Source organism: Tauraco erythrolophus, chromosome 13, assembly GCF_009769465.1.
Source record: "Tauraco erythrolophus isolate bTauEry1 chromosome 13, bTauEry1.pri, whole genome shotgun sequence".
NCBI lineage: Eukaryota > Metazoa > Chordata > Aves > Musophagiformes > Musophagidae > Tauraco > Tauraco erythrolophus.
The window spans coordinates 20,055,689-20,081,578 of record NC_141477.1 but is presented as its reverse complement, the minus strand read 5'-3'; the positions used below and the strand labels follow the sequence as shown (position 1 = coordinate 20,081,578).

Here is a 25,890-nt window from a genome sequence, read left to right as displayed (position 1 = left end):
ATCGCTGCTCCTGCCCTCCGTTAGCAATGCTGTCCTGCTTCTGGTCTCCTGTGCAATAGCAGGTAGCCATAGCAGCAGAAGTAGGATACGTCCAGCAAGAGTCCTGGCTTCTCTAAAGCGTAACTTTTCCGGAAAGACCCATTAAAAACATGTAGTGCTGCTCACAGCAGTATCGTCTGATCTCTGGCAAAAACGCCCCTCCCTCCGTGGTGTCCCCAGGATGGCACCTCTGTACAGTTCTGACAGCATACTGACTCCAAAATACTTCAGCTAGATATCAAAGTGTATAGAAAATAATTGCAGAAGATCAAATTCTACAACTTGAACACTTGTTTCCTCCAAAATCAATATATCACTTTTTCAAATTCAAAAACTTTTAAAAACAGGTACTTCCCCACCCTTTGAGGTGAGAAATCTTCGCTCTAGAGGGACTGACCTTTACAATAGAGGACAAAACGCTGCATGCTGAGAGCTTCTAAAGCACCAAGTTTGCATATAGTAGCCTAGTTCATTGTATAGAAATGTTGCTGCATTGCCCTGTGTGCCTGCTTTGGTTTATAGGTTGTACTTTGACAGCAGGATTGTGTCAGAAGTTTAAATCTCACCTTATAAATGAATTTGAGGTTGAAGGAAGCTTTCTCCTTTTTGTTCAAGGATTAGAAAAGAACTTGCTAGAGTGAAGGAAGCCACTGAAAAGCCTGTCTTAAGCAGAACTTTGTTCTTTCATACTATAGCAGTGTAAATTCAAGTTAAGCATAAGGTTGCTGGTTTTAGGATTTGCAAACTAGTATTCCTTTAAAAAGTTGCATTTTTTCACTCTTCAGCCCAGTTGCAATCGACAGTACACCACCTGCAGCAAGTTTTCAAGAACACGAAGTGGGCAGTGAGCAAAGATAAGGCAGTGCGCTCCCACTTCTAGTGAGGTTTTTCAAAAGGCATCGCTGCATGCAGGCACCGGCAGGAACTCGGCGTGTTTCTGTTCCAGCTTGCTTTCAAAGCTGTGGGGTGCCCTCGAGTGGCTGGAGTGTGCAAATTGTCCCCATACAACTCAACTTCCAATACAATTAATTGAGTTACCTTCCAGGTTCCTGCTCAAGATTAACTAAAATAGACTAACTTTACATGATTAGTTAAAAGAATAAAAGCTTTAGTCAAAGACAAATCAGACTTCAGGAAAAAGAGCCTTAACTGTAGCTGAAGGAGTGGCAGACTGAGCTGGATCATGTTTAGGCTATGTTGAAGACTATTTTAAGGCTCTAATGTTCAAAACAGTTTTTTAATAATCAATCTGCAAACACAAGCTTTTACCTGTAGTTTAATATTTATATACTGATGGATAGCACCTAGAGGCCCCAGCCAACATCTGAGCCCCTCAATGTCTCTGCCCCAAAGAGCTTACAGTCTAAGCAGTCAAGAAGCAGCAGGAGAAAACAATCACCGTGCTTTCTTTTATAGATCAGTAGCCACGAGCCAACACAGGTCGAGTGATTTACCTGCTCTAAGGCACCGAACGCGTAGTGTGAATTAAAACAACATCTCGTGAATCTCTGCTGCATGTCTTAGTTAAAAGATGCTCCTTCCTCTCTAGACCACTTTTCTTTCAATAAAAACCAGCCCTTTCAGAAATCTCAGCCTGAAGCCAATTAAGCTTCATGACTGTTCTCCAGGTCAGGGTGAGAGCTGCAGGAAGAGCACAGAGAACGTATCTGTCAGAAGCGTAGCTACTTCACATATTTTTATTTTTCGTGGTCGTGTTGCAGGTTTGGGACCTAAAGCTGCCACAAGACTAGGTGTTCTGGGCGCTATCTACCTTAAGGTTGGAATGGCATCTTCTGTCTTTACATGCTGCAAAAGAAGCCCAAATCTTAGAAAGACGCACTGTTTATGCTCTACTGGAACAAACATGTTCTGCTCTTTCCCAGGCCCCCATATATGAACAGTTCTTGTTGGTGAGCACAAGACAGGTAGCGTTGGTAGGGAAGGATGGCAGAGCTCTTTCCTCTGGGAGCTCCTTGTCCTTAGCATCATGTTCTTCTGCTTTTTTGGGGGGCTAAGGATAGGCTGCTATGCTCATTTTAGGCTTCTGAGGAGCCAGCAGTAAGATAAGGGCTTGGGTTTACGAGAAAAGATTTACTATTTTATTTCAGCTTTGGTAACAAGTTCTTGACTTGGAGGTAGCAGCAGGTTCCGTTTATTTCTATACGCATCAGCAAACCAAAATAAAATGAGTTGAAGGGTGCATGTTGCTGAATTGCCCACTCTCTACCAACATATATAACTGCAGCTAATTGAAAATAGACAAAGCTGTTAATATTTTGCATTTTAAGCTAAAAAACTTCAGTTTCATACTTAGTTGAAAGCTTTTGAAATCAGCACCAAGCTCATTGTATAAATCACTGCCACCTGATCAGTCACCAGTCCTATGTCTTTTGTCAAACGTGCACAGAACAAGGAGATTTCTGATGCTCCGTGTTTACAATGACAACTGAAAGGTAAGAATGAACAGCCATTAGCAGATCAATTACTTAACAGTAGCCAATAAACAAATACACTTCATCTGTAAAAAGCAGTAAGTTAATTCACCAGTTAAGTTGTATTGATGGTTGAGGTGGCAATACACAACGAAAACATTGAAGTATCATCACTTGAAAAATAGTCCTGCTTTGTCAGGGAGCTCTGTTTATACAAACAGGTAAATGGAACAGCACTGACCATGCGTACAAAAAGCCATCACTTTTCAGCTATTGCACAAGTAGCAACACTCTGACATACACAGCAGGATTCTTAGGAAATGACATCAGAAAGGCTGCATGCACCGTCTGTCAAGGCCTTATGTGAACTATACATACACAAGAGTTGCTGCGTACTGTAAATACACTGTGGATGTGTATAAATTCACATAAGATTAAAGGATTAATTTGTAAATAGGAGAGTTTCCACCAGCTTATGCTTTATTTTATTCAGAAGGTTTCTTAGCGTGCACACTATATTTTGGATAAAATGCATGACACCACTTCCGAGTGAAGGTCTCATGTAAGCATAACCTTAAATGCTTTGGTAACTGGATATTCCCAAGGAACAGCTTTTGTTAAACCAAGCTGATTACTAAAAATGTGAATGTGACTTTTATTCAGAAAAGAAGGATATAGAATATGGCTAATAATTTCACATATTTCCACAAGATACAAAAAAAAAAAAAAAAACCTTTTCAAGTGGATTGGGATTTCTAAGCACAAATAAAACCACTGATAGCATGGTGTACAACATTTAAAACCCTGATCAAAATGACGCCAGAATAATTAATTGTGCATTCCCAAATATATCAGGTTGGCAATTGAGGAAGGAAATGAAATGTTAAATTAATAAATTGGCGTAAGAGGGGTAAATTTTCTCTGTACCACAAGTTTCATAATAAAATACTGCTGTATGTTTTAATTTTAGACATAAGAATTTTTATATCAGTCTGGTTTGTTTCTAAGTGACTGAAAGTTTCAACTAAAAAGGTGTTTACACAATATACACATTTCATTACTTACAAAGAGAAATAAGCTTAAAATTTCATATTAAAAACCTGGGATACAGTAGGGTTAGTAGCACCATGAAAAATGTTTTTCAAAACTGCAGTCTTGTTATTTTAAACATACTCAGTGCGTCGTTTTTCTCTTTATTCTCTCGGTTGATCAAAAGGTGCCATTTTGGTACAGGGAGAGAAATGAAAAAATTCATCTTCTGATCCTTTGTGAACCTCAAGTGTTCTCTTCTATTTCCAAGAGGTCAATTCTTTTCATCTTAGTCTTGTTGTCAAATATGTACCAAACAACCCTTAGTTTGGCACACGAGTGAGGTACACTGGAATTTGCATGGTTAAAACAGTTTGGATTTGTTTTTTCTTTTCTTTCTGCACAGTAGCACCATTGTTGCAGCTGGAAGACAGTGCATCTTAGGAATTTTCAACTGTTTTATAAAACATTCTCCAAGACGTTACGTCTTCTTCATGCAAACTTGACAACGACTAATACGCGTCCTCAAGTCTCCAGCTTTCAGTGTCTCTGACTGAGGTTTACTGGTTGACAGACACAAAGGTAAGGTTAGGTTAGCTTTTTCTTGGTTTACAGAACTGTTCCTTTAAACTTCTACTTAATTCACAGTCTAAGATAACGCTGAAGTACGCAAGTGGGGAATTAGTCCTGTATTTGAAAGTTTTCCTTGGGAGTCATCTCTCTGTAGGTCTTCAACACCAGGTGACAGATGCTCAATTTTATCCAGTGTGTCTGTACACACAAGTTTTCTTAATCAACTACTTCAGTCTAGCACATGATGTAGCACAAATACTAAACCGGGTGGAAGGTGAATTTTGTACATTTGAGAGTATTTCTGGGGTCTTTGTAGCCTTTGGGTTTCTCAGTTGAAGGGTACTTTAACAACCCATAAAAAATTACTGCTACAATGAGATTTGTATTTAAGTGATGGCTTTGCCAAATTATTTATTTATATTCTGAAAGGGTAGGGATGTGGGAGACTAAGATAACATATTTGTGTAATATCCGTGTACACAGAGTAAGTCCAATTCTTAAAGTATCTTTAAAAAAAAAAAAAAGAAAAAAAAAGGAAGTTGTGTTCATGGGAGACAAAAAACAGTAGGAGACTGAAAACTCAGAGGTGCATGGTAGTTGTTCGTAGGCAGTTTTCACTAGTGAATTACCAGTGAATTGCCACTGATCAACTATCCTGAAAACTCAGAGTGATGCACTATTTAATGCACATCAAGTATCACAGTTGTAGGTGTTAACACAGAACCAACAGTGCACATGGAAAATTTAACTTTGTGGTGCAGGGCTGGCAATTTGGTGGCATTCAGAATATTTACGAGGTTTTTATCAGTACACAAACAGGGCAGTAGCAATTTATTCTATGAAAGGAGATGATTTTTCAAAGAAAAAAATGGAAAAAAAAATTGGAAAAAGTTTGAGGAGCTGAGAGACTCCAGCTTAAAAGCTGACTGCAGAGAAGCTGAGGACAGAATGTGCATTAGATTCCTTGTCACCAAAATGTCATCCTAACCCTACTGCAAAGTGCTGGAAAAAACGCTTGCCATGGAGGGTACGAAACCTCCTTCACACAAGACTCTTAAAAACAGGTTATATGAACATCTGCCTTAAAAGGTTTAAGTAGAGTTGACCTTGCCCTTCATACCTGTCCCTTGTATGTCTGTGAACTACCTTTTCAGATATTTGACTGTACTGAAAAGCCCAGCAAGAAAGAAAATCCAACAAAATCGATCTTTTAGGCTCCAAACACAGTAACTACAGTAGGACTACTTTCCGAGAAGGTACTACTAAATATGAATGAGAATTGACATAAAAAGAATCCGACACCTTGCAAACCAGAATGTGCCCTAGCAAGTTTTTACGTAATATTAAAGGCTTAGCAAGGAAACACTTGAAAAACTGGTTGCGAGGGGAAAACAAACTAAATTATTTCCCTATACCCCTGTAAACAAATCTCTTTTGATCTTCGGAATAAATTCCGTTTCCAAAGCTTTCATTCTGGAATAAAGCAATATACAAGAAACAGGTTTGCTTACCTGAACATTTCTGACACCTCTACAGTTGCCAGCCAGAAACTATATGAATTGGCATAGTAATTACAAGTGCCACGACCATGGCATTCAATAAACGGAGCTGAGCGGAATTCTTCCAAACAGGATCCAGGAGACGCCAAGGCCTGTCCAGAGCCCTCTGCTCCAGCACTAGTGTGCTGGTGTAGGGGTCGAGGAAAGAAACACACAAACAAGAATCTTACAATAGGTGCTAAAAATTAAATAGCACAGCATTCGACTACTAAAAGAGCCGCTGTTTGTTCTTGGTAGAATAACGTGGTGGCAGACACCAGTTACACTGGGCTCTATGAACTGGAAAATCACTGCTAATCTTGGCCACCATGGTTAGTAATTGAAGGTAAAGGCTTCTGAATGACAACCATTACAGTTTTTAACAAAGTGCTAAGGCAGCTAGTTGAGGATACAAGTGTGTAGTAGCCAGTTTTGGAGGAGGAGGCAGTTCTTACCATCATGAAAGAGTAACCAATCCAAAGAGAGTCCCAGCCTGGAGGACACGAAGGAATCTGGATGGTCTGACTGTGGACAGCTATCACCATAGCAGGAGCTTCACACACAACACATCTGGACGCAGGGGAAGTATCAGAGAAACACATATTAAAATATAATAGGAGTATGTTTTATTAAGAATTCTCACACATAGAAAGGGAGGAAAACTAGCCTGTGAGAGGCTGTCCTATTAATCTAGACTTCTACTTCTCTCATATTTTGTAACTGCAATAAGATAGTATTTTGGAGTGCAAAATCTGCCTTGTATTTCAACTAACAATCATTGGGTAAAACACTGAAGCAGTTCCTGAAACAATAAGTGGAAGCTCAAGAGCCCTCAAGTGAATGCCTTAATCTTAGAGCTAATGGCTCTCATATTCTCTTCCCTGCCCATGGCGATCTTGCACAGCTGCTTGCACAGCTTCCTCAGTCGAGGAGAGTTCTTACAGCTTTTCATCCTCGAAGTATCACTGCTGCATGTAGACAGACCATTTATGACAAAGAATACTTTAAACCAAGCTATTTTCCTGGTATTTCCCACAGCAAAACATAGAATCACAGAACGGTTTGGGTTGGAAGGGACCTCAAAGATCATCTAGTTCCAACCCCCCCTGCCATGAGCAGGGACACCCTCCACTACACCAGGTTGCCCAAAGCCTCATCCAACCTGGCCTTGAACACTTCACCTAATATCCAACCTGCACGTTGGGAATACACGAATAAGATGTGCTATTTATCCAGATATTAAAAGAGAGACCTGACAGCCTGCTTTGTCTCACCGGCTAATGAATGGCTGGATACTTTGCCCTGTCAGTGGCTCCATGCTCATCGGCATTGGCTCTGGAGTTGATAGCCAGTAGGAATAGTCATTCCTTGATGCAAAATTACAAACATTGTTGATGTTGCAGAACATGAAGGGCATGGTGCTGAAACGTCTAAGACAGCTCCCTGCAGTACCTGCAGAGTAAGAGACATAAAATGCGACAGCAAAGCTTTCATTCCATTGCTTTTTATAGCAATTCTTTGAGAAGAGTAATTATGTATTCTTCCTCTCCACCTGTGAGTGCACAGCATGTGCTATCAAATTGTCACATGTGAGAAAAACTTAACTTCTCAGTTGTAGTTTACATTCTTTCATCCTGAATTACAACGTGCAACTTCTGGAGGTAGATCTTAGTATGCAACACCCATCCTCATTCTAAGTAACCTTTGAGACTGTCATATCTTCAGAGAATCAGAGCATTTGAAGAAGCAGCTACACCATCCTTCTCCTTAAAGACAGAGCATACAAAATATCTCACCCAAATCTTGGCCATGTGCTCTCTCATTTCCTTGCACATATAGAAGAGAGAATCCATCGTATATTCTTGATGTTCCTTGTGGACATAGTGGTGTATCCCTGGTCTGGCTGTGCCGAGTTATAAGGAATCCATGAGCAACAGAAGCTGTTCCAGGAGGACCAGGTGGGCCTTGTAAGCCATCAGGACCAGGAGGTCCCTGTGTTCCTCGTGAACCTGTTCACGAGAGAAACACAACACACAGTATTTATTAACAGCATTTCTTGCTCTTTTCAGACTCATGTAGCTCTGAAAGGCAGTATGGTCTTGTAATTAAGGTGCTTGTGAGTTGGGGGACCTGGTATCTGCTAAGACATCTTCCTTGAATTATTTTTTTCATATAAGCTTGGTTAAATTACTAAGGCTGTCATAGCTAGTTATAAAATAACAGTGCAACTTCCCTGTGTTGTAGGGGTATAGTGAAGTTAAATACGCTCAGAGCTATGAGGCATTAACAACTGCAGTGGACACGACAGCCGCTGGAATAAGTCCAAATCAGCTTCCCAATTCCAAAGCATATTAATCTGTGTATGCAGCTTAATAAGATAATGTTGAAACATCTTGCTCAAGATCACGAAATAAATGGCAGAGCGAGAAAAGGAAAAAAAAGACATTATGGATTTTTGTATTGTTTTAACCGTTTAAATTTTAATACTTTTTCTCACGAGTTTCAATATATTGCTACTAATACGTATTATATTTTTTAGAAAATTGTCCCAGTGCCTAGTCTGATTTCTTTTCTCAAATCATAATTCAGTAATTTTAAACAATAGCTACATGGTAGCCTGATGTCTGCTTTTGGTGAAATTCTTTCCTTTATGAAATCTGTTTTTCCCCATTCACGATTTCCACAGAAAATTATAATTATTTTACTAATCTATCTCTTCTATTTCTTACTATCTTCATTACCTCCTGTGCATCATCTGTGCTGCAAAGGGGATGCCATTAAGCTTGAGAGAAAGCACTCCACGATATTATTCAGCAATGATCGTCAATGTTTTGGTTTCAAGAATAATCCAAAGTATGTTCAACTGCTTGTAATCTTTTTGCATCAAGAAAATCCTAAAATTATGATTTTATTATTATTCCCATGAGGCAAAGACCTCACTTCCCAGTATTAGCCTGCACTCACAAAAGGGAACATCTCTTTTTCCACTGGGTCCTCGTAGGATAAACACCATACCTGGTTGTCCTGGAAGACCTCTCTCTCCTTTACGTCCTGCTGGACCATCAAAACCAGGCAGTCCGTCTCGCCCTGGGTCACCAGGAAGACCAATCGGACCTAGAATAGAAAAATGTACACGTGAAATAAAAGCTTTTGAAATCTCACTACAGAAATCTTTAAATTGTCTGAGACTCATCTATTGTTTCTTCACGATATATTAGACAAGAACAGACCACTAAACCAGATACACATGGTAGAATCCTACATTTATCTGTTACCTCTTGCTGAATTCAGTAACTAGTCTCTGCAGCCCATGCCAAGTGACTCGCACTGCAGCCTGCAGTCAGCTATACTTCTTAGACATTTTCTCTGCAGCCACCTAGGATCATACCTGGCAATCCCTGTGGCCCTGGCAATCCAGGTGGCCCTTTTGACCCAGGCTGTCCCGGAGGACCTGGGGGACCAGGGTCACCTTTGACAACAATGCTTCGTCCTATGGCACCTGGTAAACCTGGTGGACCTGAGAGAAAGCAGCTTAATATTAGATAAAACGAGGTGGAAGAGAGCATTAGAAACAGCTTCTGTTATTCTTTATTGCAAAGTCAGAAGTCAAGAGTTCTATCAATGCAAAGAATAATTTGTATATACAAGGCAAAAAACTGCTCTTGGTGACCCTCCCCAAAGGACAGATCTTGCAGGGGTTAATCCATGTAGACTGGATACAGAGGATAAAATATGGTAGGATTACTTGTAAGGCTAAAAAGTATAGCCTGGAATCATGTTTAAGCTGTTGCTTACTTAACTACTTTCATTGCTGGCTGAGACTGGCTCAGTCCTACCTCTGTGTACCAAACTCTACTGGCAGGGAGCAAAAACGATGATAATGCTAGCCAGGGCTCCTACCTGGTGGGCCTGGCAGTCCTTGACTGCCTGTGAGGCCAGCGGGTCCTGCAGGTCCAGTGGGACCTTTCATACCTGCAACATCAAATTCACACCGTTACACAGTGAAGGAACATGCTATCTTACAAAATCAGGCTGCTTTTCTCCCCGAGGGGCTATTACTGAGTCTGGAGGTTTTCACTTGAAGTGCTAGTTACATACCTGGGAATCCTGGAACGCCTGGAACCCCGGGGTCACCCTTCATTCCATTCAGACCTGGACGACCAGGCTCCCCCTGAACAGAACAGCTTCACGTTATTCACTCATCTCCCTCAGCAGTTTCAGAAACACATACAGAAAAGGTGGCTGGGGGACAAACAAGCACACTCAGAGTCTGAAGTCGTGCTCTGAAGGGCTGGGGCCATGCGTCCTGCTGACTGCACCGGGCGCTGTCAGAGAACGCTGTAACATGAAGCATGCATTGACAGCTCCACCTCCCTGGGAATATAATGGGGAACATCCCGCCCAGATACTGAGGGATAATTAAGGAAAAGACCTTCTTGTTACAAGACAGGGTGTTAACTAGTTAACTATCACATTTTGGCTTTTGTTTTTACTAGGATAAACTGCATATTCCACCCAAATATATTCCATTTTTATTGCATTTAAAAATAAACTAGGGGAAAACCTCCATTTCTTGTCCTACCTGGCGCCCAGGTGGTCCTTGGTCTCCCTTTTGACCAGTCAGGCCAGGTGGGCCAGGTGGACCTGGGTTTCCTTTTTCTCCTTTAAGTCCTCCATTGCCTGGTGGCCCTCGTGGACCTTCTGGGCCTGGTGGACCTGAACATTGCAGAACAAACATGCATATATCAGTACATATCAACCACTGTCCCCAGGTTTGTTCCTTCAGCTTAAAAAAAAAAAAAAAAAAAAAAGATATTTTGGCTTGACTTCCCAGCTCTACTTCAATGCTGAATTCAGGATAAACTAAAAGGAAAACAAATAGAGGGATTATTTGCACTATCCAAATCAGGAACCAAGGCTCCTTATCTAGCTGATGAAGAGAAGCAGGTCCTTCCAGAAGGCAGTGCAACTCACCTCCATTAGAAGCTTACCAGTGACCAGACCAGTGCCTTTAGTAGGAGCCAAGAAACCCAAAATTAGATGGTACAAATAACCCCTCTGCTGACCTGTGTTACATTCACCATCTCTTAAGTGCTATCTTAGCAGACTGAATTCCTGCTGAAGGGCAGACTCAACAATGTAAAATATTGCTGCTTTTCTGCTGTTACAATTTGACATACCTGTTGAAGAGCCCAGTATATACTGTCTACTGACTGCTAGGCAGCAGGAAGCCCATCATTCTGCCTTGCCTAAATACTAATCTGAGTTGCAGAAGCTTCCTTGTGTTGAACGACTCTCGTTCCAACCGATTCATCTATCTAGTAGAGTTACACTGTGTAAAGCCAATAGAAGAACTGGGCTAGTCTTTGAATATTTCCCCTTTGCTACAGCCACATTAATCCAAAGCAAAGCAGTGGATTTAAACAAAACTTAGGTATTTGGAGAAATGAAAGATGAGACCCTCACCTTTATGACACCACCTACATAGAAGGTAACAGATATTAAATCGTGGCAAAACAAAATGTAGGCAAGTGCAGCAACAGCTAATGACATTTTATAAGTTAGATTTTGTGATTGGATTAACAAAAGGATCTCTTTGCAGGACAGTGCTCTGACATTCTCCCCTGTAGTACAACAAATATAATGACTTTTATCAGGGTGCTGGATTTTCAATGGTTCCGCAACCTCGAATAATTTAACATCTCCTTTGACATTCTCAGCATCTATATTCAGTGGAGAAATCTGATGAACCGTACTTCTGCATGCAAATCTGAGCATAGCATTCCTTCCAAAATTGTTCTTTTTAAATCAACAGCAATTTTGTACCAGATTTCACACATATCCTGTAGCAGTTTCAGCTACAGGAAACATCCCCTCATGCAAGGATTTTTGGTGTTCATTTTGCTCTTTTTTACTGACCTAGTTACTGTACACATGCAACTTACTAACAGGTTACCATCTGAAGCATGCTAATCAAACACGTACGATCTGCAGGGTAACCATAGTCCTTCAAACATAATCACAGAATTACAGGAAACATCCGTTTCTCTTACATCAAGTGCAACGCAGTAAAATAAATTGACCGAGTTAAGAGTCTAACCTGGAGGACCTGGAAGGATCAGAGTTCACCAAAGCCCAATGATCGATGTTAGAAGGGTCAGACATCACACAGTACAAAACAAGATTACTAGTTAGAAATAGCACAGATGACAGCATATACACTACACAACAACCCATTTCACCAGCATATTTTGTATTTACAATATAATCCACATGCATGCATAAAACCACACATGAACACGCAATGATATGTATTTTCAGATACAAGTTATTCTGGTGACTAGGCTCTGCTGAGACTAATTTGACACTTCATTTAACAGCAAACTTAAAGCTTTACTAAAGAATGTGTTATTGCTTTAACATTACAGCTGAGGCCCGTGTCTGGTTAGTCCTACTCACAACGGGGTTTGGACTATGGAACCATTTCACTGACAATTATTCAACACCACAGGGCCTGGAGCTTGGCCAATGTGCAGGTGAATTGTGAATGACAATTGACCCTTGAGCAAAATTCTGCTTTGGGCAGGGAGGAAGTGTGATTAACAGAAGGACTTATCGCCACTAATCAGGTATGAGCCTCAACTATCTGTGAACACAATTCTGGGACTGTAAAAGTAGCCTTATACCCTCTTCAAAACAGTAAGCAGGATTGAAATGGATCAAAAGGGCTGCAAATGCTGAGAGCAAAACTACAGCAGAGCTTACAAATTTAGAATTTGCCTTTACTGTTGGCGTTATTTTTTCTTGATAAAAATACCCCAAGATGCCAACTCACCTGTTTAAGGTTATTATGGAGAATGGCATGTGATAACATCCTTAAAAAAATCATTTAAACGTCCTCTTCCAAAAGATCAGCTTGTTATCCCTACCATGCTCCTGAATTAATACATATTTTAGGCTCCTGTGCCACTTGCACCTTTCATGTCAGTGAAATGATTTAAATATATCAACATATCACCATGCAATTTGCAACTAAAAACTACAATAAATACACGTCACGTTTACCTCAATGCACTATTTCTTACATATTTGGTAAATTATTTAAATACTAACTGTAATACAGTTGTTAAAAATAATGACATGGACATTTCATTGTTACTGTTGAATACTCATAAACTATATTTCACTGTTAATTAAGTTCTGCTATGATTTATAAATCTGTCCTATGCTTATTGATTACTGAATTCTGGTCAGCACAGTCACAGGGTGGAACAAAACACAAAGCAGTTGGTAAGTTCCTCTCAGCATATCTCAGCGTGATGAGAGCCCTCTTTAAAATTGTGGTTACTGCTTGTGTGACCACAGTTTAATTAAAAGGTAAAGCCACGTTCATTTTTTTCATGACTGCATAAAGCTAGGATTCAAACATCAGGGGCTGCCACATTTGCTAACTGACAGTGCTTAGGACAGCACACTAAAAACGAAAATGTATTCCTTTTTTGAATTTTTATGGCAGTTCTTTGCTTCCTGGAAGTCATCATAGCAAAACCTAAAGACATAATTATTGTTAAATAGATATACCAAGTCATTTTCAATCCAGACACAGATGTTGAAAGTCTTCCCAAGAGCTGGCTTGTGCTACATGCTGATATGCTAAAATTATGATAAGCTTGTGAAAACAATCATGTCGTTACCAGTCCTGTTCCACTGCCCTAGCATTATGGAGGGGAGGGCTGTACGTTTCATTTTCATTAAGCAGATGTTAAAGGAAGAGCTTTCCTCATTTCCTCTAAACGTGCTGGTGAAGCAAAACAATGGAAATAAGGATTTCTCTGCGCTGGAAAGTTACAGTGCTCTAAGTTGGGAATGTAAAGCATCGCTGTTACTCTGTATAAATTTTCCTACGGACACTGTTGGTATAAAAGAAGAATCCAATTTATTTAAGTCACTTGAGAGAGTCCAAAATCAACAGCAGCAGGTGTTACAAAAATGAATTCTGTCATTTGCCCAAGCTGCAAAACACAATTACATGGCAAAGACGTGGGAGGACAGCACAATATGCTTTTTTAAAAAAGATGAAAAACAGCATATATTTTTTGTCAACTGCACTGAGAATAAATAGGGCAAAACAAGTTTCACAGTTGGGGACGCTTTATTAAAGCCTTGCAAATCTGGACCCACATGATATTCCACCATGGCGAGAGCAATACTATGGCCTTCCAATGTCAGTCCTACAAGAAGATGGAGGAAGAGCCTGAAAGCCAACTCTGAGCTTTTACTTTCTGCCACAAATTAAAAAGTATGTCTGAAAAATGACTCAGCATATCTACATTTAGACACTACAAAAGTATATACATTCATTTTCATGCAAAGTTATTATTTTGGAGTTAAGGGGCTAACCTGAGGGACCTGGGAGTAGGGGGTCAGAGTTCACCAAGGTCATCATTAGAACAAGGGGAAAAACATCAAAACTGTTAGACATATCAACAAGCTAACATATTCAACTAAACCTTTCTTTTTAGATTTAGCTCAATATTCCTTTACATATAGTATGCAAAACACCAAACTATTATTACTCATAGCAATCAAAATAGACATGAGGAGTAACAGCAATGTTGTGTTGCCCTGGAAATTGGCTTAATTTTATAATCGATTAATAAATCCGTCCCAACACCCTCTATCAACGTTTGTTTTAGAGGCAACTCAACTGAAGTCAGAAAGCTACACCGTGTCTGACTTCATCACTTTTATTAATCTCAGAATATACCCAGAAGCCAACAACAAACAGTATACACATACAGCTTCTGGATTTATTTCCGTGCCTAGAAGGGGGATAATTTGACAGCCACACAGCTGCTTTTATGACTAACTGCCTTCTGTTGAATTGTTACAAAATCAGCATTCCAACAATAGACTGTGTTATCATTTGAAACAAAAGGCTGGAGTGCTGATTGTACCAGAACTGCAATAATAGTTTGGTTTATCCGCATTAGTTCACGCATAACGGAGCAAAACAAATGCTTCACTTTATACGTTGCATGCAACAAAAATGGAAGTAAGAGAAAGAAAGGGAGAAAGAGAGAGAGAGAACATGGCTGAGCAAAACCTCACTGGTTGTTTCCCCCCTGCCAATGCTCATAAAACCGCACAAATGATGGACCAATCAGCTTCCTGTGCCAAAATTTTAATTGCTGTACTACTCTACATACAGAAAAATGATCTTTGGAAGATCTTGGCATCTAGGATGTCTTAGGCCTTTATTTGGGCACACATCAATTACAAAGCCCAAGTCCAGCATCCCACCATTTCTTACCCCTTCACTCCTCCTCCCACTTGCTCCAGCTGCAACTTTAGCCACAGAGCAGAGCTGGGATTACTTGTCCCATGCTCCCACCTGCCAGTGAGCAAGTAGGCAGAAGAGGACAAGGCCACACAGAAAATGGAAAGCAAATCAGGACTACCAACTTGCTGTAGGGATACTCCGCTGACTGGCTAGAGCCCCTGGGGCACAACAGGGAGTAAGTTTCTCCAGGAGAAAGGAGGAATGCATGCACTCCTCCTTCCACTAACCAAGCAGAAAACCAGGAAGAAATTGGGACTGGCTGTGAATTATTAACCCACTGGGTTGTTCAACACCAGTCACATAAAAAGCAGATTTAGGCTACAACACAATTCAAGTATTTTTACTAGGACTAAAAGAAAACCTAATTATACTGGAAAACAGCACCTCAGTTTTAAGGTGTTATAAATTAAACCCAAATGTTTAGTTTTAAGGTGTTATAAATTAAACCCAAATGTTTATAATGACTCATTTTTTAAATGCACAGAGTAGATGAGATCATAGCCTACTCTGTGCAAGAAAAAAGCTCATGCTGCCATTAAGAATAATCAAGTATTACTCAATTCCTGTTCTAGTGAAAATATTTTGATAAAATTCCACTCTAAAAAGTTTTTCAGTGGGATTGCTGCCTCCTGTATCAGAAGCAAGCACGAGGAAAAAGCAAATCTTAAAATCTTTCCAAGTGCGTACTGCAAAACTAAACCTCCCTTGATATCCAAAAATGAACAATATACGTGTAGCAGCAATTTCACAAATGTCCTAACTCAAAAGTAAATTTTCCCAAACAAATCTTTGAATAACAGAAATATCTGAGGTCAGAGTTTGAGGGCAACAAATAAAAATATTACTTCTCCATTAATATGCAAAGAAAAAAACTGTAATCAACCAACAGCTTGGTTTGAAAGTAGTCTCCTTTAAGGAGAACATCAAGCATGTTACGGGAGAGGAGACTTATTGGTGGCAAAGTATGTCTGGACTCAAGCTACAGCAGTAAGCTTGAACTAGAACTGTGACAGGTCCATTAAAGTTAGATTTTTTCAAGAGCAGTAGCTAAATGCAAATAAACATTCTATGACACAAAATAGAAATCAAATTCTAACACATGCCAGGGAGTTGCTCAGCAATGTTAACTCAGTATAGTGGTTTTTTCATTCCCAGAATTAGTTGGTGCAGGAACAAAATGCAAACATGAAATGGAAAGATGAACACGGCGTGATGGTGCACTGAGTCCATGGGAGCCACGTGACACAATGGAGCAATGACTTGTGTTACATGACACGCAGACGAAGAGGCAGCTATCCAATTTGATCATGCTGTGATGCTAGCGTGAATTTGAGTTTCATGACTCAAAGTGATGGGGTTTGTTACTTTTGGTTTTTTGTGCGCGATGACATTTGCTGATCACGTGACAACACTGCAAAGGTATCAGGTGTTCAAAAGTCGGTATCGTGCTCGCTAGATGATTACTGTGACAGCATGCGGAGAATCTCCCGTTCATTAAATGCATTGGATTTTTGCTGCCAGGTATCAGAAATTAATAGAAACTCAGGCCGTTTTATTTTTAGATACTGTTACTTTTGGCAACAAAATCCTCTGGTTGCCCACAAACATTCAGGCCTATGCCATGAGGCCTGAACTTATCCATCCAAATAAACTGAGAAAGTTCACAGGCTGATGACCCACCAGCAAAATATGAAAGTACTGGCAGATGTTGATAGGTATGGATCATGCTTTTACCTGGCCTTCCTGGAACACCTGGTGGGCCAGGGCTACCTTTAGGACCTTCCAGAGGTGGCCCTGGTAATCCTGGTGGACCTGGTGGACCCTGTAGACCAGGGAATCCCTGGAAACCTGGTTCTCCCTTCAGACCTGGAAGTCCAGGGGGCCCCGGTGGGCCAGGTAACCCCAGTTCTCCTTTTTGCCCTGTAAAACCAAACAGCCACGTTTATGAACACTGTTACAGGTTGATACACAAAAAAGTCCAAATGTCAATTTGCAGAGCTGTTTCTCTCTTGCAGAAGGTGCGAGTCTGGCCACAACTCACCTCATTTGCACTGTGAGACAGTAGAAAATTGGTTTAACATTCAGAAAAAGAGTTAGGGCCAATAATTCTTGCAAAAGTGCTAACACTTCTGACATATTAAAAGGTCTTACTAAGTCTCACTTTACTACTCAGTGACACTGTAATTCATAAGCATCCTCAGAGTCTGCAAGCCTGTGAGCAATGCTTTCATGAGCTTTTATACAGCTGTGAAGAAATCTGTCAATATTAAGACTTCTTTTTGAGACACTGCTGAAAGTTAAGAGATACTTAAAAAATTTTCAGATACGCTTCAAGAATTTAGGAGCTTTAATGCTACTGGAAAGTAATATTATTTAGGTTGTGAAGTTGCTTTTGAAAACATAGCAGGCAGCTACATTTTCAAAGCAGCTTCCTTTGTCATCTGTTGTATGAATGCTTTATTTACTGAGACAAATCAGCAAAGTTCCACACAATGCAATAGACCATTATCCTGTGTGGATTTATTCTGTCTGCATAATTGCTACTTTACAAAATTCAGCAGTAAGTAATAGGAGTCTTTATTACCTTGGTTAATTGAAAACGGTGTGCTGAGAAAAAAAAAGTTATTGTAGTTGTTGCTATGGCATTCGTTTGTTGCAGAACATACAACATGCCCTTCTTTTTTTGGTGTATAGCTATATTTTACGTTCAACGTTTTCAACAAAGAACAACAGAGAAACTTTACCTGACAATCCTGGGAGTCCTGGAGGTCCTGGGCGCCCAAAACCTGGTAGACCTGCAAAGAAACAGATCCAGTTAATAACAAACATTTAGCTTTCAAGTCTCCAGGAATAGGAATATGAGGCTTAGAACAATGAAAGTGCAGTTCATTTAAATCTCTGATTCCTTGAGACTACCAGGGTTATCATTTGCTCGCCAATCTACACCAAAGCTAGAGGTTTTGCTACAAAATGCATCTGTAACTTTTGTATTTCCATCCATTCACAAGATGTTTTTTCAGATTTTGGGAATTAACACCTTTGCATTTTTAGCTGAGGTTCTGTCTTTAAGGCAGACATTACACCATTTATCCATTCTGTAACTGAGTTGAAGCAATACAGCCACCATAGAATACAGGAACAGGGGCTGGTGTTAAAGTCAGGTAATAAAAATCTAAGAGCTGATTGAACTCTTGTCCTGTGCTGCACTGACAGCTTGACAATACCCTTTGTGAGCCATTCAGCAGCTGGGAACCACAGAAACAGCTTTGAAGGTGCATGGGCAGTTATAGGAAAAAATTGAATAGAGAAAGCAGGACATCACAATGCAGAGTGAAGAAGAGCAAACAAACAGGAAGGATACCTAACCTGGTTCGCCCTTTTGACCAGCTGGTCCAGGGATACCATCTCGACCAGGTTGTCCCTTCTCCCCTGCAGGACCAGGAGGGCCAGGACGACCAATATCACCTAAAAGGAGGATAGGACACATTAGCACAGTAATGCCTAACCTGCAGTTAAAAAAAAAGCAACCTCTCCTGCCTGCCTACCTTCTGAATCTGAAGGTGTGACAATGTAATAACAAATTCACATGGGTGTAATCTTAAAATTAAAACCTTCCTCTTTCTCCCCCCTGACAATTTAGAAAAGGCTTTTAGGCCTGTGACCTTTTAAGCAGTTAGTGTTTGCTAAAAATATCCATTTAGGATAAATTAGAATTTTGTTCCTATAAAAATAGATTGGACCACTGGAGTACTTAACATAAATAAAGCTGGTAAATACTGAAACAGTTAACTTCTCGTTTCAGTAGATAATGATATGACTGTGAGAGCACACACAAGTCATCAAGGGAAAATTAAAACTTCTTTCTTTTCTGTTTAGTGTTGGTGAACTAAGTGTGTACAACGGTGTTTGAGTGTCCATATACATACAGATGCATTTTCGTGATGTTAAAAAGATAAGAATATAGGAAGTGGCTTCATACATCATGTTTTCCACAGAAACAGCTGACCTTTGCTGCACTGTTCATGCTCACCTACTGGTCCGGGTGGTCCAGGCAGACCAGGATTACCTGGAGGCCCCTCGATACCTTTTGGTCCTGGAATTCCTGGCGTTCCTTTAAAGTACAAGCACTTCAATCAAATTAAGCACAAAACTGGCTTTTCAGCAGATCTTGAAATATTATAATCTGAGATAGCCTAAGTAACAAACTAATAGTATCAAGATATTGTATTTATGGTCATTTTGCAGATTTACAGCTGATCAAGGAGATGAATCATACAGCAAAGAATGTACAGAAACCAAACATACTAGCACAACTGTCCTTACTGCTACTCTCAAGACTCTGTTGTCTCAGTTGTGGAGTGCCTGTGGCCAAGGACAGGGGGAGTCTGGCAGTCTGCTAGGAAATTACCATTTTAGAGACAGGTGTTTCTGCTTGACAACAAAGTGAAAGCATTATGAACTGTGGCTGGCTAGTCCTTCCCCAGTCCTCTTTTCCTTTCCTGAAAATAGATCTTAATAAAAACAGTCTTAGTTAGAACTTACACTGGATTCTCACCCCTACAGCATAAACTGAGTGGGAGGTAGGAAAAACAATTGATCTGTCGAAGCACATCTTGTTTTGAACAGCATCTGAGCCTGGTCAAGAGTCTCAACACACTGTTTTGACTGTTAATAGTCTTTCAGGCATGACATGAAGCAGAGGTTAAAAGCTATCAGGGTCATGGCCAGGTTTTGTTCTATTCTAGGCTTCCTGCTGCCATGACTACACTCTTATACATTCTCTAACTTCCTACATTAACGCAGCTCAAGCATGCCTGTAGAACAGCCTTTACTGCTGCAAATGCAGCATAGGCAAAAACAGAGTTTCTCTAAATTGAGAGTGAAAGAACTGACATATACCCGTGAACAATCTATATTACTATTTTTTAGAGGAGAGTGCAAAACCTAATTTCACTATGTTTCAGAAAGATTTCTCTTTAGAACATATTTTCAGACAATAAATGCTATTAAGCCCAGTTTTCCTGATGACACTTTTTTATTGATTCATGAAGGAACATGGAGCCAAACGCAGGTATCTTACGGGCCAGAGAAGGTGAGAGTTTGCTGTGGTGAGTATGAGCTAACGTGACTGCTACATCCCCTCAGAGCAGATCAATAATTTCAGAAGGATCCTTAAGTGATGCATTCACACACTTACTCTTGCAGTGACAATTCCAACAGCCCAAAGCTTAGAAGCAGCAGATGGCTAGAAGCTTGGAAAGAAGCTGCAGCCCTCCACCAATTACTCACTGCGTTTAGATGTATATACCAATGTAAGAGAGCAAGAGGGAAAATAAAAAAAATCCTGTTCAGAATTACCTGGGAATCCAGGAAGGCCTGGTTCTCCTTTTGCACCTGGACTGCCTGGAAATCCAGGCAAACCAGGATTTCCAGCTATACCTTTACTGCCTGGACTACCTGGGTATCCAGGCAGACCAAGATCACCCTAGAAAACATTAAGCAGAATTAAGAACCCAGTATTTGTAAGATGAGTAAGCCCTTCTTGTATGTTCCCAGTCTTACCACCACAAAAAGGTCACCACTAAATTGTGTACACTTCTCCTTATATCCAGTTAATGTTAACTATCTCACACAGAAAAATAAAATCTTTACAACTGCTATTTCCAATTAACAGTTTTCCCCTGCGATTTTGTAAGCAGAGTATCATAGCTTTTCCTCAGAACTGGCCGACATTAAAGTGTTCTCTCTCCTTTCAGAAGAGACAGAGATTTTTACTCCATGATAATGCAGAAGAAAAACAGGAATCTGTGGAGCTTTAATCTTGCAACGTTTTTTGCTATATTAATTGCTGCTCAACATGAATTGTAAGGCATCAGTGCTAGATATTGCTGTAGGTCTTTTTGTCACATTTTTATGGGTGTCAGAAAGGATGATAACAGGTAAATGTTAGTGTGAATGTTTTATATAGACTTAAACTTTTTAAGCAGCAGTAACCATGATATACCAGCTCCTTAGTAATTTATTCTTAAATGCATATTGTCTTATTTTTTTTTAGAATTAACTACATAATTATACATGGGAACGACAATACCAATTGTATAAATCACTACCAAAACGTCAGCAGGTGTCACAGTGCAGACTAGGTCACTAACTGAGCTCAACTTGAAAGATCTGCTAAACAATCGTCTCCTTTAACCAGATTAAATGATATATAAGTATTTTCACCTTTAAAATTAGAAATTTTTGCTCCCACCTGAAAAGAACACACCACAATCAACTCTGCTTGTTACTAACATATTTATATACATATTTACAGTTATACACAATATATATTGAGTTATAGTTGTGTTGGGTTTTTTTTTTTTTTGAATCAACACAATCTAATTTCATCATGGAATATTCTATTGAAGAATTTTATAAATGTACCTTTGGTCCAGGCAGACCAGGAATACCAATGCCTGAAAGACCAGGGTCACCTTTATCTCCTTTCAATCCAGGAAATCCTGCAGGCCCAGGCTGCCCTGGACGCCCTGCTATTCCTTGGCTGCCTTTAATCCCTGGGGGACCTGTCCAAAAGATAAAATACAATTGTGTAAATATAAATAAAATTTCTGCAGTGGTTTAGAGAAATCACTCAAATTACAGCAACTGAACTAGAAACGACTAACATAGACTGGCAGGCTTTGAATACTTAATGTGGTTTTTATTTTTAAAAACAAACTAAGCCAATTATCTAAAATCTCTCCAGGCTTTTTGCATGACATTTCTAGGCTTTCTTTTTTTATTCTTAATTTACACAAATTCAAATATCTCTTTGTAGTATCTAAGCATATTTCATATTAGAATCCCCAGAAATTGGAATTTTTGTTTCGGCAATCTTTCTAAATAACAGAATTCATTTTCTTCTTCCCCTTTTGCTTGTGTCTAATTGTCTGTCTTCTGACAGGTGGTTTTACAGAATAATCTTTTTTCTGAACTTTCAGAGTGGATCTGAGAAACCAGAAAAGGATGAAAGTTGCAAAATGTAGATCATTCTACTTCTACATCTGTAAGCACTTTAATATGTATTTACAAATATGTTTGCTATTTGCATTTTCTGTTTTAATGGGTATTTCCAATTTCTTATGTACTATTTCAACAAATATGTATGTAGGGCTTCATGTATTCCTCATCTATGTTGCCATTTAAATACATCATTAGATACTGCACCCAAGCAGATCCACTTTCGTACTATGTAAAAGGAAAACAATGGCCAAACTGAAGTAAAATACAAGCATGGAAACTAACCTGGAAGACCCATCTCTCCCATGGCACCTTTTAACCCTGGAGGTCCTGTTGGTCCAGGCTGCCCAGGAAGCCCCGTGTCTCCCTTGATGCCTAGAAAAGTTGTGGTTTTGGTTAACTATTGCCAGTAATGAAAAGTTTCTTATATTTATGCATTCTCATATAAATATGCTTGTCATCTAATTACAAAGGCAATGGATTTGGAGTTGCTTTAGGCCTCATGCTGCTCCTACATACTTTTTCACACCCATTTGTAGTGAAACATTAAACATCTTCAGTTTGTTCCAAGCCAAGATTTGACCAGGGCAACTTCTTTGTTTTGAGGATTATTCTAATGCCACCTACAATGCTCAAACTAGTTTTGAGTCCTGGATGGTTAAAAAAAAATTCTGAAGCCTAACAAGATATGCAGAGCAAGACCTATAGTAGCCATAGTAAGCAAAGATTCAAGATTTCAGATAATTTGTTATAGCTGTAGGAAGAAGCAGTGCAAAACAGAATTCATTTTCTTGATCCTTGCAATTCTGGAAAGCAAAGATGTGACATTCAAACAGCCTTTGCAATACGTTCGTTTGGCCGTTGCAAAGTACAACGATGAATAATGCAAGAAATAAACACATGAAACAGGCAAGTCCAGTTGGCAGATCCTGCAGTCATGTTTGCTCACTCAAGCAGCAAGCACTTTTCCAGTCATCCTAAAAACTATCATAATCTTCAGCAGGATCAGTTTAAAACTGCTTTTGGGTCTGTTAGAAGGAAAGAGCTCAAAGCATGCTTTTTGGATAATGATTTTAAATGTCCCAAAACTGTGCTGCAGCTTTATGTGTAAACCCCCAGGCTTTGCTTAGTTATACTTGGATTAACATCCCAATCCTATGAGACAAAAAGGCATGTGCAAATTTTTACACACCAAACCAGTCCATCTGAGGCCTTGTTTACTTACCTGGCAATCCTGGCACACCTGGTGGGCCACTAAGTCCCGGTGGGCCTGGGTCACCTGGGAGACCTTGATAACCTTTCTGTCCTGATAAACCAGGAATACCTCAAAGGAAAAAGATACATTTTATTATTACTATTACTGAATGTTTTCTTGTTTTCTTTCACCTTGGGAGATCGGATTACCTATAGGTGACTAAAAATCCAAATAGAGATTTTTCTTCCATAAATATAATTTGCCCTAGTTGAGCGAAGAGAAGTATCACAGAACACAAAATACAGCTTCTGGAAAGTTTAAAATTACTACAGAACAAAACAATATAAGTAAGTAGAGGAAAAAGTAACTTTATGACTAATGCCAATATATTTCATTCAGAAGGGGCTGTCTTTTTGGATGAGCAGACTCCATGCTAAGCTCTCTATATTCCTCCAGATTATTTATACACATGTTTAATTACATTGCTACACCAGAAGCACTCGAGACTGATGTACTACTAAAAATAATGCAGGTAGTTTAGCAGATTTGTACAAATCTATGTGGTTATTATCCTGTACAATAACTTTCTGCTGCTCTGCAGGCATAAATAAATCTGTCCTCTACAGCTCTTACTTAATAGAGGGGAAAAAAAAGAAAAAAAAAAAGTCAAGCGTCTTAAGATCTACCTAGGCTTCACAGAAATTAATACAATAGATAAATTAGCACAATAATGGCTGTGGCCACATTAGAGAAGGGCATTCTGGTTCTCCTCGGGGTAGAATATTTTTACTCTTCTCAAGACTAAATTAGACTTCAAAGGAAAGATCAGAACCCTTGGAGGGGAGTGGGGGGAAGAAAGCAAGTGAGAGAGAAAAGAGACTTGAGTGAACTGCGAAAACCTTCCAGGCTTCTGGCTCCCCAAGTAGAAACACACAGAGATGACATTTAGCTCAGAGGAGGGTAAGTTTAGGGGAGAATCTGGAAGTGATGCATGAGCAGATAACCTGTGCAATTCCATCCTACAAGGCAAGGCCCAAGGGCTCGTGAGACAGCAGGAATGCAGCCAGCACAGCTACCTCTCACTGTACTTCAGCAGAACACCTAGAAGACTGAATCGTAATCCTGCTGAAAGCACCTTAGTGCTATTACAGTATCTCCTTATGCCAAACAACAGTAACAGTTAATGAGCAAGGACGTTGCAAACTAACCATACAGAGTAACTTGGTCAGAGAACCATTTAAAAAAAAAAAAGCCTAAAATAAGAGAAACTTCAGCCAACTCTGTATTCTGAGTTTGTTTTTTTCTGTAAGAAAGAAGGAGCTGTAATGGATTCAGTTACAGGCCACTGTTACCCATAGAGGACAAACCACCTCCCCAGACCCACATGCAAAGTTCTGTACCTGGAACACCTGGCTCGCCTTTTTCTCCTTTTGCTCCTAGCTGTTTCGGATCAATTTTTCCAGGTGGACCTGGCAGGCCTGCTTCACCTTTGACACCTTTCTGTCCTACCAGTCCAGGAGGCCCTGGCGGACCTGGTAATCCATTATTACCTACAGTAGGTACAGACAACAAAAGGGAAAAAAATATAGCGAGTCCATGATTTATTCATAAAGCTGGAATTCACTAAATGATCAGTCAGTTCATGCAAGGTTCTCCACAGCATCTTAAGCCCTGGAATGAAGCCAAGTGAGTGGACTGCACGGGGATGTCTGTACATCCAGAGGGGTTGCAACAGCTTTGGATTCACTGCCTCCTTGTTCTAGGGAGATGAGTGGGTTTTTCTTCTACCAAACTCTTTCAAAATTCATTTCCAGCAAGGGAGTTGGGAAAACGTAAGTAGAATCGTTTCTCTGTGATACTTAAAGAGCTGATTATGGATGACTCTATAACCAAAAGCTACTGGTTTTCTTCTTTCTGCTGCTTAAAGCACACTTTACAACATGCTTCAGAAATGTTGCCCTACTTCAATGCCATCAATCCAAAAGTAATGTTTTAAAAATAAATAATGTTTCATGACATCAATTAAAAAAAGAGTGACTGAATGCTATCTCGTAAACCTGCAAAGCAACTCTGAACATCAGCACTGTGGAAAGAAGATAAGGTAAGCAGATCCAGGGCAGTAATGAAGATTTAGACATTCACATTACAAAGCCTCTTTCCACACAGGACATGGAAACCAGCACTCTGCATTCTCTTCAGGGGCACATAAAACAAACATTACCTTTCAAGCCAGGCAGGCCATTTCTTCCAGGAGTTCCTGGAGGCCCTGGAGGACCAGGAGCTCCCATGACGCCCATCTCACCTTTGGCACCTAAAAGCATTGAATCACCATTGTCATTCCCAACAAAAGCTCAAAACCTATCAGTTCCTAACTTTTACTTCCCTGCATCTCTATGGCATTTATTAACCCGAACAGGCATATAAAGCTTGTTTTAAGGGAATTACAAGCACTCAGTTCTTGTACAGATCTAAATCAGATAAAATGACACTTGAAAATTGTGCCAAATTTTCCACAGTTAATTCTTGGGAAAAAAATTTGCAGTGTGTTCTGCTTTTTGGTAGAAAGTGTATTTAAACCTCCAATAAATTTAGTTCCCTGGTTTGAAACATAAATACTTGTTTGAAAGCAAACTTGAATTTATTGAAAGCGAAAAAGACAATTATGAATACTCTACACTTTTAGAATCTTTTGTATCACCCCCTCTATGCAGACAGAGATTCTCGAATTCACTTTTGAGA

At 39.8% G+C, this 25,890-nt stretch overlaps 1 protein-coding gene across 1 annotated transcript in view; it reads right to left on the bottom strand.

The window, feature by feature from the left end:
• Positions 1–3,918: 3,918 nt before the first annotated feature.
• The window catches only part of COL4A5 (collagen type IV alpha 5 chain), an 82,098-nt gene continuing 60,126 nt past the window's right edge, over positions 3,919–25,890 (bottom strand). The window contains exons 32-51 of the mRNA XM_086619853.1: positions 25,373–25,462; positions 24,552–24,701; positions 23,182–23,280; positions 22,242–22,331; positions 21,381–21,520; positions 20,313–20,439; positions 18,985–19,065; positions 18,321–18,419; positions 17,699–17,749; positions 16,689–16,874; positions 10,194–10,327; positions 9,710–9,782; positions 9,512–9,583; positions 9,000–9,128; positions 8,627–8,725; positions 7,408–7,620; positions 6,886–7,063; positions 6,067–6,181; positions 5,585–5,757; positions 3,919–4,063 (exon numbers count right to left, since the gene is read on the bottom strand). Of these exons, the coding sequence (XP_086475979.1) occupies positions 3,982–4,063; positions 5,585–5,757; positions 6,067–6,181; positions 6,886–7,063; positions 7,408–7,620; positions 8,627–8,725; positions 9,000–9,128; positions 9,512–9,583; positions 9,710–9,782; positions 10,194–10,327; positions 16,689–16,874; positions 17,699–17,749; positions 18,321–18,419; positions 18,985–19,065; positions 20,313–20,439; positions 21,381–21,520; positions 22,242–22,331; positions 23,182–23,280; positions 24,552–24,701; positions 25,373–25,462 (2,381 nt within the window). The 3' untranslated portion in view covers positions 3,919–3,981. The remainder of the gene's footprint in view (positions 4,064–5,584; positions 5,758–6,066; positions 6,182–6,885; positions 7,064–7,407; positions 7,621–8,626; positions 8,726–8,999; positions 9,129–9,511; positions 9,584–9,709; positions 9,783–10,193; positions 10,328–16,688; positions 16,875–17,698; positions 17,750–18,320; positions 18,420–18,984; positions 19,066–20,312; positions 20,440–21,380; positions 21,521–22,241; positions 22,332–23,181; positions 23,281–24,551; positions 24,702–25,372; positions 25,463–25,890) is intronic.